Genomic DNA, 18,234 nt, shown 5'->3' on the forward strand with positions numbered 1-18,234 from the left:
ATGAGGAAAACTTCCTCAACCTGCTGAGGCAAAGCTTCCTTGTTCTTCCTACAGCGAAAGCTCATGTAAACAGTATAATGACCGTGGAGGTGGATTAGCTGTAGGGTAGAAATTAAACTCATCTTTTAGCTTATGTCTGTTTGTATTTCACTAAGATGACACTGGAATTGTGTGAAAGAATGTATAAACAGCTCTCACTGGATTATTTTGATACTACAGAACTCTTGAGGATAAAAATATTAGGTCCCCTATGAAATTCAAAGCTTTTTAGTTTTTAAAAGAGTATGGGATTTTCTAAACATGCTAGTTTTCTTTAGAAAGCATAATTTATTTCTATTTGAACAAAAGAACTATTATTTCATTAAAAACAAATTTATTATGGTCATTATTACCACCCTGAAAAATGTTTTAGCAAGCCATAGCACAAACCAGCGTTGTGCATTGTGGTGCTTTAACTTTGTAATGTTCAATTTACACACAGTATCAAAACTTCAGCACGGGTTTAAGCTGTCACTTTGGAAAGCATCCTGCCAAAAACAAACGGAATCAGTCATCAACATAAGAATTGGTGATGCTCACAAAGCAGGAGATAGATACACAAAGCTATCACAGCATTCCCAAGTTTAAATAACTGGAGTTAGAAGTATTTTCCCAAAATTTAAAGAGACCAAACAGTTCAGAACAAGCCTGACAGAGGTTGGAAGTAAAAGGTTTCAACAATTTTGGAAAGAAACTGAGTGAGAGATGTCTCCAAAGACCCCAGAACAACTGTGAAGACACTCCTGAATGACTTCGCCAGCTTGTCTGAAAGAAGATAATCAGTAGAACACTGCACGGGAATTGACTGTGAGGCTGCAGACTGCGAAAAACTCAATTTGTCATCTTCAAGCCAGACTGACATGTGCTAAGGACAACCTGGAGAAAGATTATGACTAATGGAAGCTCAGAGAGTGTTATTTATAAAATATGGGTCTGATGAAAAGAATGAAGGTCTTTGAACTGAACAAAAGAGCATTTGGGATTTCACCTTCATGGGTTTTGTTCACTCCTGGAAGCTCTTCTTTGTGCTCTCAGCCCATGTGAAATAGTGTCTATTGTAATGATGTCACTCTAAGTCACAGGATGAAACCATTTGAAAGTTACATCACTGAACAAGAGGGCACTCTGGGAACATGACAACACCTGATTAGTGGCTCTTCCTTTTCCTATCTTTAAAATTGTACATTAGCTGTTCTGTTGTATGACTCACATGTAATATCCTCGCATTTTTAAAGCTGGCTTTGAGCCAGGAAGTGATTTAATATAGTGTCTTCTCTGTGGTTTGCAAAGGTGTAATGATACTTGTGTATTTTTCCATTGTTTTAGTCCAGTCCATCCATCTATTGTTTAACTGGTTATCCAACCAAGCTCACAGGCAGGCTAGCCCCAGCTGACAGTGGGCATCCATATCTATGGCCAATTTTTGATTCTTTTACCCCATTTCCCTTCATTTTTTCATGTGACTACAATCCACAAAGGAGAGTTAAAATCATGTCTGTTGTGGTTTCATTATGAAAGATTTCAGCACTTCTCATTCATTAAATAAAGAGCTGTCCAATTCTCTGTTGGTGGCTATAATTCAGGCTTTTATAATCTGAAGCTGCACCTGTATTTTGCAAAATGTGTATTTAATAATATACACTCATTGGCCTCTTTATCAGTTGCACCTTGCTAGCTCTGGCTTGGACCCAATTTTGCCTTCAGAAATGTTTTAACTCTTTGCGGCATAGATTAAACAAGGTGCTGGAAACATTCCTCTGCCTTTTTAGTCTGTGTTGACATGATGGCATCATGCAGTTCCTGCAGATTTGTTGGCTGCACATCCACGATCCACGTTCCATTCCATCTCATCTGAAAGGTGATGTGGAGGCTGTCATGTGCTGCGTTTAAAGTTGCCTCGAGCCTGGTACACCACTGAAGACTAGGATAGGTGAAGTTAGGGTTTTGTTGTTTTTAGTGTTTTAGGTTGGGAGTTGCTCATAGTAAACCAGTGGCACCAAACTTGGCTAGAGGTTTGAGACCATTCAATAATTATGGTCTTGTGGCTGAGGCAGGTAGACCATTTTTAAGTTGGCATAATGTGTACTGTGTGTGCATATGTCAGTGTTGATGGATGCTAATGAGATCCTTGTGAGGTGAGTGTTTTGTGCTGTGACCTTTAGTGTTGTGGGGAATATGGTATTTTGTTGGATCACTTGTGAGTGTTGTTGGCCAGGTGATGGCGATAACACTGTGGGGTGCTGAATCACCCTTGATGTGATCATTGTGTGGCCATAGCTCTCCATTTTGTGGTTGGTCACTAGCATGCTTGCTTTACTGAACTTTGTGGATTAAGTAACTTGTTGTGGTATAGGGCCACTTGTATGTGACTGTTTGTGTGGTGGAGACCACAGATCACTTGTGTGTGATTATTCGTGGCTGGTTTCATTTTGTGTTGTAACAGGCTGAATAATCATTTTGGGTTTGACTGTTGTACTCCTTTGTGTTGGTCACATGTTACTTTTTGTGTGTTCAGTGTGGCAACTTCAGATCCTCATGTAGGGGCATCCATGCTTAAAGATGCCAACTTATTTTTGAGGGATCAAGGCTTCAGAGGGACTTTTAATTTGTTTAGGGGCCCTAGAGGAACCCTTTTAAGGGAGGAGGTGTTACGTCCCTCTGCAGCCTCTAATCTGCTCAGTGTGTTCAGCTGGTGCTAATCGGCCACACCTAGTCAGGTGTGGATAAAAGCATACCTGAGGCAAGCTTCCCGGAGGAGCTCACTTGTCTTTGCCTTGGTGGCACCAGCCATTTTAGCCGACCTGATATTCCATTTTAAGATAAAACCTCTGTTCACCTACACTCTGGTATTCGTCTCCTTTTTTATGTTGCGGCTTTGAGCCGGGTCGTAACAGATGCTCTTCTGCATATCTTGTCTATGATGACTAGTTATTTCTGCAGGGCTCTAGAGTGCGACCAATTTGGTCGCAAATGCGGCCAAATTTTTCAATGGTGCGACTAAAAAAAATCTTAGGTCAACTCTGAAAGTCTCCGTGTGGTCAACAGCAGACACACATTATCACATTATGCCTCTATCGTGGTCTAAACCAATCAAAAATAGTCAGGGGCGGGACCTCTCTGATTGGTCGTGGTCCAGATATTCGTGTAGTCCGTGTGTACGTTTGAAAGTGCAGGCAGATAGAGAGGTGAGTAGCTTGAATAAAGCGATATCGATTCATTAAATCCTGAATCGACTTTTAAATATAAATGTATTTTGCCAGAAACGCCTGAATCTCAGGTTAAAGCTCACAAAACTATTTCAACAAACAGCAAATGAGAGCAGGTAAACGGATTCCACGCAAAGACGTAAACGCAGAGCGCGGACCCGACGCATCAGAATCAGCTTTCTCTTTCTCACCCAGGGGCACATACATGGACACGGCATCGGGGCTGAAAGCCGACAGCTCACTGACTCTGATACGTCGGGTCCGCTCTCTCCAACCAAAATTCACTGAACCAGCAGCAAAAGAAGCAACAAACTACGCTTCACATTTGATAAACATCGTCATGAATTCCCTCTTACTTTTGCTATTTTGCCTCCACCACAATAAAATCACACTTCATGCATCTCTCCCCCCCCCCCCCCCCCCCCCTTCAAGAACAGTTTTCCATCTCAAATTGTCATAAATGAACTGCCCAAGTCTCCTCTCTCCCCGCTGTCTTTCAGCGGCAGGCAACAGCAAACAGGTCGTCAGAGGAGGCCGAGATGATGATGATTAAGTTTAACATTGTCTACAATATTGCCAAAGAGTGCCAAAGCACTTTAAGCACAAGCACAATTCAAGTAGATCAGCAGTTCCTGAAATACTCAGACTTGCCCATGACAAATAAGTCACGACAAAGTCACTTAAATCGCCTTTCTTTCTCATTCTGATGCTCCATTTGAACTTCAGAAGTTCACCTTGACCACGTCTACATGCCTAAATACATTAGGGTGCTGCCATGTAATTGGCTTACTGGATATTTGCATAAATAAGGATATTTGGATAAATAAGGTGCTGAACAGGAGTATCTAACAGAGGGGCCAGTGCGTGTGTCTTCCATAAACGTATTTGTACGATTTACTTCCATTGCTGTTTACAATAATCAGTGAAGCAGTGATGATTCAACTTCCTCTGCAGGAAAGGTTATGTCTTCCTGCATTGGCGACAATACTGTTGGCTAATAATAGCTCATATGGGAAGTGAAACGCCTTCATGAGAAACAGGTAGGAAGAAGTTGTTTCTCATCATTTTTAGGGAAGTGATTTAATATAGTGTCTGCTCTGTGGTTTGCAAAGGTGTAATGATAGTTGTGTTGTGTGTCCATTGTTTTAGTCCAGTCCATCCATCTATTGTTTAACTGGTTATCCAACCAGGCTCACAGGCAGGCTAGGCCCAGCTGACAGTGGGCATCCATACCTATGGCCAATTTTTGATTCTTTTACTCCATTTCCCCTCATTTTCTTCTGTTTATCATAAAGTAGGAATGGCTGACCATTCTGTTTCTTGAATACAAAGTAGTTGTGGTAAAATATATCATTAACATTGAAGATCGCACAAAGGGTTTCGTTACGCTCATTTCCAATGGAGCAGCTTTGCATGATTCACACTTCAGATGAAGCTTTTTTCTGTCTTTTATTTGTATGTCCACTTTATCTCTGTAATGCCATGTGTATTATATTTGATACATGAGTTTTTGAGGCTCCTACATCATTATTGTGATTTTTATTTTTTAAATCTAATCCCAATAGCATCATATTATTATATCAATTGCAAGAAAAGCTGGATGTAGCAAATAATACAAGTGGATATAAATTATATGAATTAAAACTCATGTATCCAACTTGATATTAAATCTATTTTTTAAATTTGTTCAAGGGATCAATAAACACTCTAGTTGAACTTTAGTTTCAGGTTTAATGGTTCAGACTTTGTAGGTTTAATGTATTATCCTGATGTATTTATAATTCTTTTTATTTTGCTTTTGTTTCTCTTTTCTCTTTCCTTCTTTTCTGTCCTGACCGCCGTTTCTTTTATTTCTTTTCCTTAAGCTTTTTGTCCCCGACATATGAACTCTGAACATTTCAGGAGAATATGGTTGAGACACTGTCTGCAGTTGCTGTCTCTGACTTGCAGCACAAAGCAGGAAACTATCTGAGTCAGCCTCCTTGCCAATACGGGAAATATTTTTTTTTTGGCAAGGTTACTGCCAGGTTAGCGAATGTTGAGGCACTGCAGAGATTGTTTAACATCTCAAATGAATTGTGGACCTCTATTGGATATTGTGTAGAGAAATAAAAGGCTAAAGTTCATGTGTGAAAACAGCTTTTTAGTGTAAATCAGTGTAATGTCCTCTGAAATGATGGAAGTCTGACTTTGTGTCTGTCTGTTTTCAGGACACAGAGGAGCAGATTGCTATAAAGCAATGCCGGCAAGAGCTGAGTGATAGAAACAAGGAGAGATGGTGTCTGGAGATCCAGATCATGAAAAGGTCAGAAGCTGCATTCGAGATTATGTTGAGTGATTATCAGTATTATAACTCCATCCAAGTCCTATACAGAAACTATAACTGATTTAAAATGTGGTCAGTCACCTGTTCCCTTGCAACTACAGTTTTTTTTTCCCCACCATTTCTTCAGACTGGGGCTTCTTGGAAGTCCCAGTCTGACTTGCACTTGTGTGCATAATGAGCAGCAAATTGTCAAGGAAGATTCAAGGAAAAGTCTCTTTTTCCACAGTGATGCATCTCAGTTTGTGACACATATGTTTTTAAGAAATTGGTGATTTTCCCGTGCAAACTGAAACAGTTTGCTGCGTTGGTTTAAGGCTGTTTTTGGCATGTTAGCCTGGTTCAGTCTGACATGTTGCCGTGACTCACTTTGGTACATTCCATGACAAACTGGGTGCTTATGAGTTTGACATTTGACTTTTATGTACCCATCTGTTTAACAAGTTTCTCAAAATATAAAAAACAATTTTGTGCCCTGAAATAGTAAAAATCACACATTAGATAATTAGAACAGCATGAAAGTGAGTTATTTTGGTGACTTTGGTTATTTCTGACGTCCTAGGTGCCACCTCCTCATTTTGCTCAGCTTTGGCAGCCATTCTCTTTCCACACCAGAAGCCATTCTATTAATGGCTTCGGTTTTGGTGTCAGGTCCCTGGATGCCATTTTATGCAGGGTTTGATTATGTTTTGAGATGTGAAGTGCATGTGCTTTTTGTCATTTGGTAGTGCAAACACGCGCATAAAAACTTTTTTTTTTTTTTTTTCCCCTTGTCTTGCTTTAACAAGCGTGTTGTTTTCAGACAGACTCGGTCACAACCGCAACCCTTCCGTGCTCCCACGCTCAACTTGGGGAAAAAAACACTGGGTAGGGGACATGGCAACCTACCATTATATTATTACAGCTACTTAACACAGATTTGCACACGAACATCTACTGAAAAACACATCACTTTGTTTTTGAGTTATAATGTGTTTATAGAGCTGGTATTCTGTTGCTTTTGCAAATGCCGAATGTCTTTTTAAAACCAAGGAAAAAAAACATTTCCAAAATCTCATGCAGGCTTCATCCCACTCTTCCTCTCATTGTGTATTTTTTTTCTAAACGTTTTCTCAAATAGAATTAAGAAAGAAATGCTTTCCAGTTCATATATTATAATAATAATAGCTTTATTTGTATAGCTTTAAAAAATAACCCCCAAAAACTGTGCCTTACAGTTTGGATAAAACTATACATTAAACATAAGTTCACCTGCCCCAGCTGACAGACACACAGTCAAACATACGTTCTTACATTCAGTCATAAATACACACATACAGACACACACTCTACAGCCAGAAGTAAGGGGTTAAAGATTACAGAAAAGCTGAGCTATAGAATTAGTTTTCAGCAGCTGTTTAAAACAAATTGCTGATTCAGGCTAACGCAGGCTGTTACAAAGTTTTTGTAGGACAACCTCAAAAGTGTGGACCCCTCTAACTTAGAAGAATGAAATGGTTGTCTGCTGGAATAAATTCTCAGGATGTCTGCTATCTGTGCAGGAGCTTGGCCGTGTGGATTTAGGTTATTAATACAATTTTAAAATTATTTCTAATTTCAGCTGGAAGCCATTGAAGACAAGTAAGAGTAGAGGTGATGTGATGTGACCACTGGCTTGTTTTTGTTAGCAGCCTAACAAAAGAGAAGAGTCAGTGACGGTAAATGAGTAGGGAGAACATTAAAGCATGTACTTTTTTGTGATGTTTCTTAGTTTAAAGAAACAAGACTGGATGAGCTTGGAGATGCTGGTTAAAAATAATACCAAGATTCTTAGATGCTGATTCGATATTGCTGGTGAGGAGGGCAGTATAATGACTGACCACTTAAGAGAAGCTGAACACAAGAATCTCGGCTTTGTCACAGCTGAAGACACCCAGTCTTTAGTGACAATAAAGCTGAGGTAGGAGAGGCTGCTGAGATTGAGACAGAAAAGTATAGCTGTGTGTCATCAGCATAGCAATGATAGGAGATGCCTTTGAAGATGTTAAATAGATGGCCTAATGGTAACATAAATTAAAAGCAGAAATGATCCAAGAATTGAAACTTGAAGAACTTCATATGAATCGTTGTATTCCCAGAAGCAGAAAACATCCTATATTAAAGCAATATAACTATACAGCTGAATGTATTTAGTTTTATTTGATTATTTATTGCTTTAACTGAACACTTGCATACGTGTGAGGGGAAAAAAGTAAGTTATGGACTCATAATAACAGTCATTTATTATTTCAGTGATTGCTCTCAGTCTTCTGCTATTCGAGTTCCTACAACACAGATTGCATGCAGTACATCATTTTCTTGGTCAGTCTGATATCAGTTGGAGTCTGTTATCTTTACACTCTCCTTTGCTTTTTATATGTAATGAATACTTGAGTCAGAGGCAATCTGAAACACATTGTTTCAGTGACACATTATGAAACCACAAAGCTTCAGAAATGGCAAAGGAGGAAATTGAATCAGATAGATCAAAAAGTAATCAGATCCAGAGATTGTGTGATATAAACAGTTTTGAAGGTTTTGTTATTTTGAATGCAAGCCAAGTTTTAAACATTTTTCTAATAAAGTTTAAATGAAGAACAGCACAACATATGGTAGCGTAGAGTAACTCTGATGCCAGGCGGCTTCACTGCAATTCATACAAAAAACATAGAAAAGAATCAAAGATTAAATAGTACAGTATCTATCTCAGTCAGTCATATGAAATTACAAAAGCATTGTTTGCATATATGAAATTTAGAGTACTCATGTATCAGCAAATGCATCATGTTTTGTGTTATATATTCAGTGATATAAGAGTTGTGGTGTGTTCTACTTCCAAGGTCCAACTGGGTCTGAGTGAGGTACATTTTGTCATCATAGGTTAAACACAGCACTTCATGCAGACATTTGTGAGACTTGTCCACACAGATGCTGAACTACAGTTTACAAGTATCCAAGCGCACTTGTTGTCCTCACAGAACTGTGTCCCAGCCTGTGGAGAAGTTTTTTGTGTCTAATGTGGAAAAAGGTGGAGGCGAATGTTTTCTATGTAAGACAGGATATGGTAAAAGAGCAGTTCCCAGGCAAAAAAAAAATGCAGAAACAACAAATTGTATTTTTTTTTTCACAATATCACAATGCATAACTTCCTTAGAAATAGCTGCCAAGAACCTGGAAATTAATCAGTGCAGTCAGTCGAAACATTGGAGCGTAATTCAAGATTAATCTCTGTTTATTTGCTTGGTTCTTACTGGATGTTATTGGTGCAGTGACGCAAGACAGGGAGTTTATTCATGAAGTTAACTGCATGCTTGAATAGGCTGGACTGAAATGGGTCCCAGGGGAAAAATGTTGGGCTTTGGAAGTGGATGCAAGATAAAGACTAATATGTACCCAGGTGTTTTTGCGTTGTGCAGGGGAAAAAATGAAAGCAGAAATGAGAGTTTCGTATGAGGAAAGGGAAGGATGTTCCAGAGCTCTCAAATGCAGAATTGAAGGCATTTACTCAGACACTGAACCCGACTTTAACGCACTTAACCAAAACCAAAAAAGACTAGATTTATGTCACCAAACATGGAAAAAGAAATGAAAAACTGCAAATCAATTAATTCAACTGGAAGCAAAATGGCAATAGCACTTAGTACAGAGTTAAATCTTTCAATGTTTGCTGAAACTTTTTTCACAAGTGTTTTTGAGATTGTTGATGAAATAGTGATTAAAATTTTAGCATTTTATTATAGCTTAATTCTAATATCCCCTTTTACCAGTGACAGTTTCTAAAGAGATAGCATTAATAATGAGCAGAATTGAGTTTACCTTATTGGTGCCACCCTCCACAGCACTCCCAATTTCTCATGAAACCCCCTTGGCAAGATCAATTGCCCTTCTCTGATTTGTCATTTTCTTTTGTCATCAGATCAATTTCAGGGGCATTTTAGCAAAAGATGATTTCTTGTGGTAAAATGATAATGAATTATATTGCTATAATACATTGTACAGTTCTTCTAATTAGTTTTTCTCACTTAGGTTGGATCATGTCAATGTGGTTGCTGCCCGAGAAGTTCCTCAAGGAATGCAGAAACTGGTGGCCACCAATGATCTGCCGTTGCTGGCCATGGAGTACTGTCAGGGTGGAGATCTGAGAAAGGTAAAAGCCGGTTATGTTTGCGTGTGTATATGCATATACAGTCATGTGTAAAAGGAAGTAAAGCCTCTTTCAGGCCTAAGGTTTTACACATCAGGATATAATGTGAGTCATCTGGTTCTTAGCAGGTCTTGAAGTTCAGATGAACAACAACACATCTCATACAGTACTGTGCAAAAACCTGAGCCACCAGTGTTATGTACAGACATACACTGAAATGCAGTTAAAAAAAAAGTTTTTACAACTCTAACAAGCTTGAAAGTCAATATTTGGTATGACTACATTTATGCTTCAACATACGTGTTTATGCAATACCTGCTAGTAATAAGTGCATGCATTTCGAATGGCAAAGTTTTCTATGTGTAGACATAAGAGAGGCTGACATTGAATGGATTATAGGTCACTGTTAAGATGTCAGGTACAAGTGCTGGACTGATGAGGCATCAAAAAGTTACCAGTGTCCATAGTGAAACTGTGAAAGACTACAAAAGCCAAGAGGACTACTGCTCAACTATACGTCTAACAATATTTTAAAAGTCTGATTCCTTGGAAGCAAAATTTCAAGGAACGAGGGTTGGCTCAAGACTATTGCACATTACTGAATTACATCCTGTCATTTATTAGTAGAAATGCAGAAGTTGTATGTGTAAAGAGAATGTAACAAGAGTGGTGATCATTTTAGCTGGTTTTGCTACTGTGGGACCCGAGCACCTTGCAGTCACTAAGTTTACAAGGAAGCCCTCTGTATACCAGATAATTCAACAATCAAATGGGAAGCCAACTTTCTGACAACTTTCTGACAGAAATGATCCAAAGCATAGCAGCAAATCTAAAACAGAGTGGCTATAAAAGAAAAGAATCAAGGTTTGCAAATGGCCCAGTCAAAGTCCAGATCTCAACCTGATTGAAGTGGTGCAACTTTCAGAGAGCTGTGTTTATCAAATGTTTGAAAACCTCAATGTGCTAAAGCAAAATCTTTAAGGAAAGCAGGGCAGATTTCCTCCACAACAATCTAAGAGACCAATAAAGTCATACAGAAAACAGTGATTTCAATCATGGGGTGTACTTAGTTTTCCACACACTGGTTCTTCAGTTTAGTGCTTGTTAAATAAATAAAGACTTAGTATAATATGTTATGTGTTGTTCATCTCAGGTTGTATTTACATATCTTTTTTAGATGAAACCTTGGAACTCAAATGGGTTGTACTTTCTGTTTCATATTACTTGATTTGATGTGGTTTACGTCACTAGATTTGAGCCCGTAAACCTACATTTTAATAAAATTTAATAACTGTCAATGGTTATCTTCAGTTGGTAATATTTTTTTCTCATTCTTAATTTGAGGAAATATATGCTTGTCTTTTGAAATCTTTTGAGTCATATGTGTGTATCAAGTTTAGAAATAATGCTAGTAGCACAAATTTAAAATGGCAAATGTAACAATTACTGTACATGTATGTTTTTGGGGTTTTATTTCTGTTTTAAGTCTGATTTATTTGGACCAACAGTTACTCAGCTGTTTGCACTTCATTCTGTGGGATAAATCTGGTGCAGTTTTTAATTTGAAAACAACTGAGTGTTCACCCGAGGCCATCAGAAGAGGAAAATGCCAACCATTGCAAACCGCAGTGTCATAAAAATTTCAAAGCATCCCAGATGGTCGAAAACTAAGCAGATGGAGCGCAAAACTGCACCATCCTCTTTTGTCAGGCTTGACACAAGTTACCAGCAGCAAAGTGCTGTAAAATGATTTGTTTAAAAGAAAGAAAGAAATCTGCTTTTACTACCAAAATTGTGATTTGTACGTTTGCAAAAGGGCCTGAGAGCCTTTTGAAAAAGATTGGTGCTTATATGTCTGATCTCTTGTAAAGATAATGTACTTAATGGACAGAAAGTAGTTTTTTATAGAACGATAAAGAAGAAAACATTCATAAAAAGGACAAAGCAATGAACTCTTGCCTGTGTAAACTTGCGTTGCATTCTGCTCCCTGGTTCGTGTCACTGAGGTGTCGAGTGTCTGTTTTTGTGCTCTCTGCAGTATCTGAACATTTTGGAAAACTGCTGTGGAATGAGGGAGGGGTCCATTTTGATTCTGTTACGGGATATTTGTAAGTATTTGGTTTCACGGCCATCTCCATCATGACTACGCTGACCTTTTAAGTTGTCAGTGTGAAAGACTGATAGATTAGCTGGGAGTGTGATCTGTTCTCTGTAGTAGGGAGGAAATGGTGCTGGTGAGTATCGTGATGTCATCACTGACTATAAACCGCCATCCTCTTAGTCACCGTGGCCAGAGATCATACTCATAGCAGGGCTTACGTCAACAATCAGACCCCCATGCTCTCTGGTTTAAACATTATACATGAACACTAACATCAACATGCACTCTGTGTTTGTCTCTGTATAAACGACTTTGAGCTAAGAAACAAATAATATCGATTAAAGATATCTCGAGTGCATATTTCACTCAGACACGTGCGCATAAGTGGACACAGACATGCAGAAACTCCTTTTCCTGTGACCACTTTGTGGACATTTCCTGATAATGAGTGATCCACTTTAAACTGTTTCATGAGCGAAAGCAGTGACCCAGTCATGTATATCCACACCCACAAAGTCACACTCACTCACACGCGCTAACATTTAGATGCCCCAAACTTATGTTCCGCTTCAGTCACCTCTTTTTGTTGACACACTTGCAGGTTAATCACCCTTTGACGCACAATTAAAAGTGATATTAGAGTTTCAGCTGCGCTGCCTGTTACGCTTTAATCTTTTACAGCTGATGTTAAAGACTTGATCAGGTGTTTCAAGACTACCTAATTAAATTGTTTATGAAACTATTTTATTGGTTTATTAAAAATAATGTTTTTATTGATCTTTGGTGGTTTAACTTCTCACTTTGCTGTAGTAAAGTATGAGTGTGTCCCAGTGTGTGTCACACATTTCAGATCAAATCCACAGCATGTTCCACACATGCACTGCAGCCGTGAAGGTCATGACATTAGCAGATCTTATTGTCTGGAATTTTCTGAAGTTTATATATGAAACCCAGACTCTATATAATAGAGACAGCCGAGCCACCAGTATGCCACCCATGTGGTTTTTGGTACCAGATATGACCTTGACCGTGGGAAAAACAAGGTTTTTTAGAGAGCTGCATAAATTGTACATCTAAAATTCACAGCTGCACGTGCCTTCTTTTGGTGCCAAATTAGAGGTTAATTAATTATTAGAATTTGACTAACCAAATCTTCTTGGACGGGCTATACATCTGAGAATACAATTTTACTTGTTCAATAACTCCAATGAAAACCTCCCAAAAAGGCACTAGCTCTCAGTTACCCACAAAAAGTAAGACCAAGGGGAGCAACTGAAAGAAGATAAAGTCGCTTTTGGAACCAACCTCACCAAACGTTACTCCTCGCTTCACCTTTCAGTCCTGGGGGTTGTTGAGTAGTGAAGAAAACTGCATATCAGCAGGGCGTGTGTAGGAATGAAATTCACTAGAACTTTTCCACTAAAGAGGAAAGTAGCTTTTAGGAAGTTTGCATTACGTAAAAACAATGTGGCTTAAACCCAGTCCCAGGGGTCACAAGCTAGTGCTGGTCCCAAGCCCAGATAAATGGGAGGACCATGTCAGGAAGTGGAAGAATCTGTACCAGGTCATATAAGGAGATTCATTCGCTGTGGAAACCCCTCGGGAAATAAAGGTATTTTGGGCTGCTCCCTTATGTACACAGTTTGGACCTCAGCACCTGAGAAACACAGTTTTGTGATTGGAATTATCTGTTATCACTTTTCATATGCACAAATATGAATATACACTTTTAATGTCTTTAATATAATAATGTTAATTGATGTAATACCAACTAAAAGCCTTTCAGTTTTCATTATAGTTCTGTCTTCCATACAGCACTGTACTCTTACATATAAAAGTGAACCATGAGCCTCTGATAAACTTACTAACATTCCTCTATAACTTCACGTGCTGTGCTTTTTTCCATCAGTTGTAATGCATGCAACTACAGTTTTACATTCTTACTTAATTGTGACTCTTGTTGCTTTTTGTCCCACAGCTTCAGCTTTAACCTACCTCCATAAGAAGAGGATCATTCACAGGGATCTGAAACCAGAAAACATTGTGCTGCAGCAGGGAGAGAAGAGAGTGAGTTAAAGACCCAGTGAAGCCCTTTGGTGGGATAAATGCACCCAAACCACATTAAAGAGGCTTTTTGCCTCTATGTGGTTTGTATTGAATTAGTGCAAAACACTTGCCTCTGTTACACACATTTATGCACATTTATCCTTGTACTAAATATTTAATGTGGAAAAGTCCATTTTTAAACTTGAACTTGGAGTTACAAGGAACCTTTGGGATCGCCCTACTGCTTAGCTTCCTCTACGGGCCTCTCTTTTATTTTGTCCATTATGTAATAAATCATTGCTTGTTATCCTCCTCCGCCTCTGCAAAAGGGTACAGGAAAGTCAAGAATGTTATATAACCGTGGTCAGACATATTAAAGATGTTATAGATCCATGTTTATGCAAAGCCTATTGTTTATAGAATCCAAGCCAAATTTAAGTTGGCTCGGATTCTGTTAAGTTTATAGATTTGCATGAACACTTGTTTTCCTCATGCATGGTAGAGAAACTGTAAAACCGGAATACAGGCTTGGTTTATGGCTTGGAAGTTATTAAGGTACAAGTTGTTGATTTTTCTCACTCATGTAGTCGCTCAGCATTTAAAGGAACATTTCAGCATTTTGGGAAATATATTTATATTCTTTCTGTCAGAGAGTTAGATGAGGAGTTTAATGCTGCACTCATATCTTTGCATTAAATATGACGCCAGCTGACTCATAATACTAGAAATGAGGGGAAACGGGAAGCCTAGCTCTGTTGGATACTAAGAAAATCACCACTAATGATCATGTTATACATTGTTGATCCCAAAAGATATATAGTATCAACATTAATTTGCAGTTCTGTGAAGGTTGCATGACTATTTCTTGGATTTGAGCACTTATCAGACAGCTGCATATGAATGTGCTAATGATGCAAAAAAAAAAGCTTAATAACTTTCATTAAACTATTCCTTGAGTGGAGCTATTATGCTTTTCCCTTTTGTTTGGCATATATGTACTGTTACATTGGTGGACGCTGGTGTTAAACATGGCCAAATGAAATTATGAAGTCACTGTCTGTAAAAGTAATCTCTGTGATCTGAACACTCCATTTTGCTCTTTAAGACATGAAAGAGAGGGTATACCTTTATTAAGGACCATGTCAGCCCCACCCACCTACATCCTGTTTAAACCTTCTGTTTTTAAGGAAGCAGCGAATGAACAGAAAGTTTGCCTTAAATATTTCAAACAGTGGATGATCTGTTTACGATAAAGAAGTGTTATTTTGAACTGTGAATCATACAAAGGAACTCTACAAGAGTTCAAGAATAAAACGTATGTAGCCGTCTGTCTGTAATTTTAAGAAAAAACAATTCTACCTAATAACACTTTTCTTCTTTCCTCTCACTCCTAATCTCAGTTGATCCACAAGATTATAGATCTCGGCTATGCTAAAGAGTTGGACCAGAGCAGTCTTTGCACATCATTTGTGGGAACCCTGCAGTACTTAGTAAGTACTAACAGCTAAAACTGTGACAGCACCCTCCTCATCACATTTAGCTGAACCTTAATGCTTTTTCTTTCACTTCTTTCAGGCTCCAGAGCTCATAGAAAGGCAGAGGTACACGGTCACTGTGGACTACTGGAGCTTTGGGACTTTGGTGTTTGAGTGTATCGCAGGATTTCGGCCTTTCCTGCCAACGTGGCAACCTGTTCCCTGGTATTACCACATTTGAAATGCTCCTATATCTGAACCAAGTTGTCATTTGTTCTATATTTGCATCAGTTAAAATAAGAAAGCGTCCAGAAAATGTTCACCATTTCAGCTTAATATATATAATATGACCAATTAATCTCAAAGCAAAAGAAAAAGAACTTGGAAACAATGGAAGGAAATTTTAAAACAACAAACCTGCAGAACCAGCCTTTCATTCCTTTTTAGTCTTTATTTCAGCAGTCTGGGTCCATACTCGAGCTTAATAACTTAAACAATGTTGTTATCTAGGGTTAAGCAATGATCAGCTTTGTTGCAGATAAATATTATTTTTCCGTAACAGGATTTTAACACAGTGAATATAAAAATAAGTAACAGTTGTCAAAGAATTGCAGGATGTCAGTTGTGCCAATACCAGTGCGGCTTGTTTCTCACTCTTGCGATGAATGAATAACACAAAACTCTAGGGATGTCTGCTAAATAGAGAGGAAAAATACTCTTCCCATTACTGGAAAACCTAAGTGTTAGTGTCCAGTTGCAACCAAAGTGAAGATAAAATAGAAAAAGTACTACACTTTTAAGAGAATAAAATATTAAACTAAATTGTATACAATTGATTTTTATGTTTTAGGCACAACAAACTCAGGCAGAAGCTGGACAATATTATTATTGTCTACGAGGACCTCACTGGGGACGTCCGCTTTTCCGAACACATCCCTCAGCCCAACAACCTGAACAGGTATGTTCATACAGGACAGACACATGAAAGTGCTGGATTTAAACTCATGTGTCTCAGTCTAATGCAATAACTGTTTGGCAGTCTGTTATTAGAGAAGATGGAGAGGTGGCTGAAGCTGATGTTAAAGTGGTCTCCTCAGGAGAGAGGCAAAGACCCCAGTGCTACCCCCAGTGACTGCTTCTCCCAGCTGGAGCTCTTATTGCAAATCAAGGTTAACAGAGAAATTAATTGATTTATTTGACTGATTTATACAACAGTGTCCCTGCATTAAATAAATAACCTCAGGGACTCATCATAGTGCTATAATTAAAGGAAACTTCTGCTCAAATTTTACAGGATGTGAATCTTTAAAAAAATAATACTACTAATAATAAATTATTTATTTATGTAACATTCACTTGTTTAGTCTTATGCTTTTGAATCTCCTCTGTTCCCTCAGCTGGTTCATGTCTTGAACATGTCGTCTGCAAAGATCCTCACTTATTCAGTATCCGATGATGAGACGGTGGCCAACTTGCAGCTAAGAATAGAAAAGGACAGCAACATCCCTGCAGCCAATCAGGAGCTGCTGCTCGAGGCGGGGTTGGCCTTGGAGCCTCATGCGTTGGCCACACAGTGCGCCGTAGATTACGCAGTAATTTCTAACAAAACAAAAACGCACTCCTTTCACAGAATATTCTACATGTGACTATGAAAATGTATTGATTTGTTGCTTTTGTTAATGTTTGTCTTTAGGAGATAGATGGAAGAAGAACAGACTTTCCTCTGGTTTTCCTCTTTGATCGTTCCTCTTGTGTTTATGAACCTCAGTTTGCTCCTCGAACTCTCCCTGAAAATATCCGCTTTGTCCGTAAGTCCAAAGATGAAACCTATTTTATCTTATGATATGATTGCGATTGTGTCATTTCTGTTGCTTTCACTTCGTTTAAATGTTACAAACACTCATATGTGAGTCTATCCTTCTGTCTCTCTTTTTTTCCTCTCTTTTTTCCTAGAAACCGACCCTAACTACGTTCTGGCTTACAGCCCTCTGAGGAGGACTTGTGGCCAAGCGTGGCACACCATCCGCTCTCTCAAGGAAGACTGGCAAAGACTGCAGCAGGGGCAGAAAGCTGCCATGTAAGATGTACACCAGCGCACATGCAAACCTCGTAAACATGCTTCTATTTATTAAACCAAACATCTTATCCTTTTTCTTTCAGCATGAGCCTGCTGAGACACAACTCTTCACTGTCCAAACAGAAGAATGAGATGGTGTCCATGTACCAGAGACTCATTGCCAAACTGGATTTTTTTACCACCAGCCTTCACATAGACATGGATAAATACCAGGAGCAGACAGCCACAGGGATCGGTACTGTTACAACATTATGTTGGTAGATAGTAGCAACTTTACACTGCCACTACCAGGACTGCATTAATCTATCCTTAAAGATGCACCTTCTTTTTTAACTCTCTTTATGAACCGTCAGATTTAAGATAAGGAATAATTACTAGCAGAAATGCTATAACTGGTATTGGTCAATAGAACATTGACATTATATTTTTATTTATTTACAATTATTTATAATTGATACTTTCAGACAGCTAATAAATACAAGTATCTGATAATGTGAATTTATAGTAAGAATAGACCGTGGATTCATACATTGTCAGATATATCATCCTCACATGTTCTTTTACTTAAGCTATTCAGAATAAGCATATCCCAGCTGTCATGGGACAAAAGGCAGAGTACACCCAGTTTTCTGACTGTGCCATTGCACTGATAGAAACAACCACGGTGGTGCACCACCATGCTCTGTTAGGTTAAAGTGACTAGACGTTAGTGCTGTTTGACTGATTAGCACCTCTTCAGAAGGGGTTTTTTCCAAAAACACGAAATTGTCCACTTATACTTGTGACAAGTTTTTACAATCCACAT

The 18,234-nt window shown here is 38.6% G+C and overlaps 1 protein-coding gene across 2 annotated transcripts in view; it reads left to right on the forward strand.

Annotated features, from left to right (window-relative positions):
* Nucleotides 1-18,234, forward strand: part of ikbkb (inhibitor of nuclear factor kappa B kinase subunit beta) — a 28,387-nt gene that overhangs the window by 2,561 nt on the left and 7,592 nt on the right. For both annotated transcript variants that reach the window (XM_085180940.1, XM_085180939.1), the window contains exons 3-14: nt 5,456-5,550; nt 9,613-9,733; nt 11,769-11,838; nt 13,810-13,898; nt 15,278-15,367; nt 15,453-15,577; nt 16,203-16,310; nt 16,392-16,521; nt 16,750-16,944; nt 17,046-17,160; nt 17,306-17,429; nt 17,513-17,664. In XM_085180940.1, coding sequence (XP_085037066.1) covers nt 5,456-5,550; nt 9,613-9,733; nt 11,769-11,838; nt 13,810-13,898; nt 15,278-15,367; nt 15,453-15,577; nt 16,203-16,310; nt 16,392-16,521; nt 16,750-16,944; nt 17,046-17,160; nt 17,306-17,429; nt 17,513-17,664 — 1,414 coding nt within the window. The remainder of the gene's footprint in view (nt 1-5,455; nt 5,551-9,612; nt 9,734-11,768; nt 11,839-13,809; nt 13,899-15,277; nt 15,368-15,452; nt 15,578-16,202; nt 16,311-16,391; nt 16,522-16,749; nt 16,945-17,045; nt 17,161-17,305; nt 17,430-17,512; nt 17,665-18,234) is intronic.

This window comes from Neolamprologus multifasciatus, chromosome 12 (genome assembly GCF_963576455.1).
Source record: "Neolamprologus multifasciatus chromosome 12, fNeoMul1.2, whole genome shotgun sequence".
Taxonomy (NCBI): Eukaryota; Metazoa; Chordata; class Actinopteri; order Cichliformes; family Cichlidae; genus Neolamprologus; species Neolamprologus multifasciatus.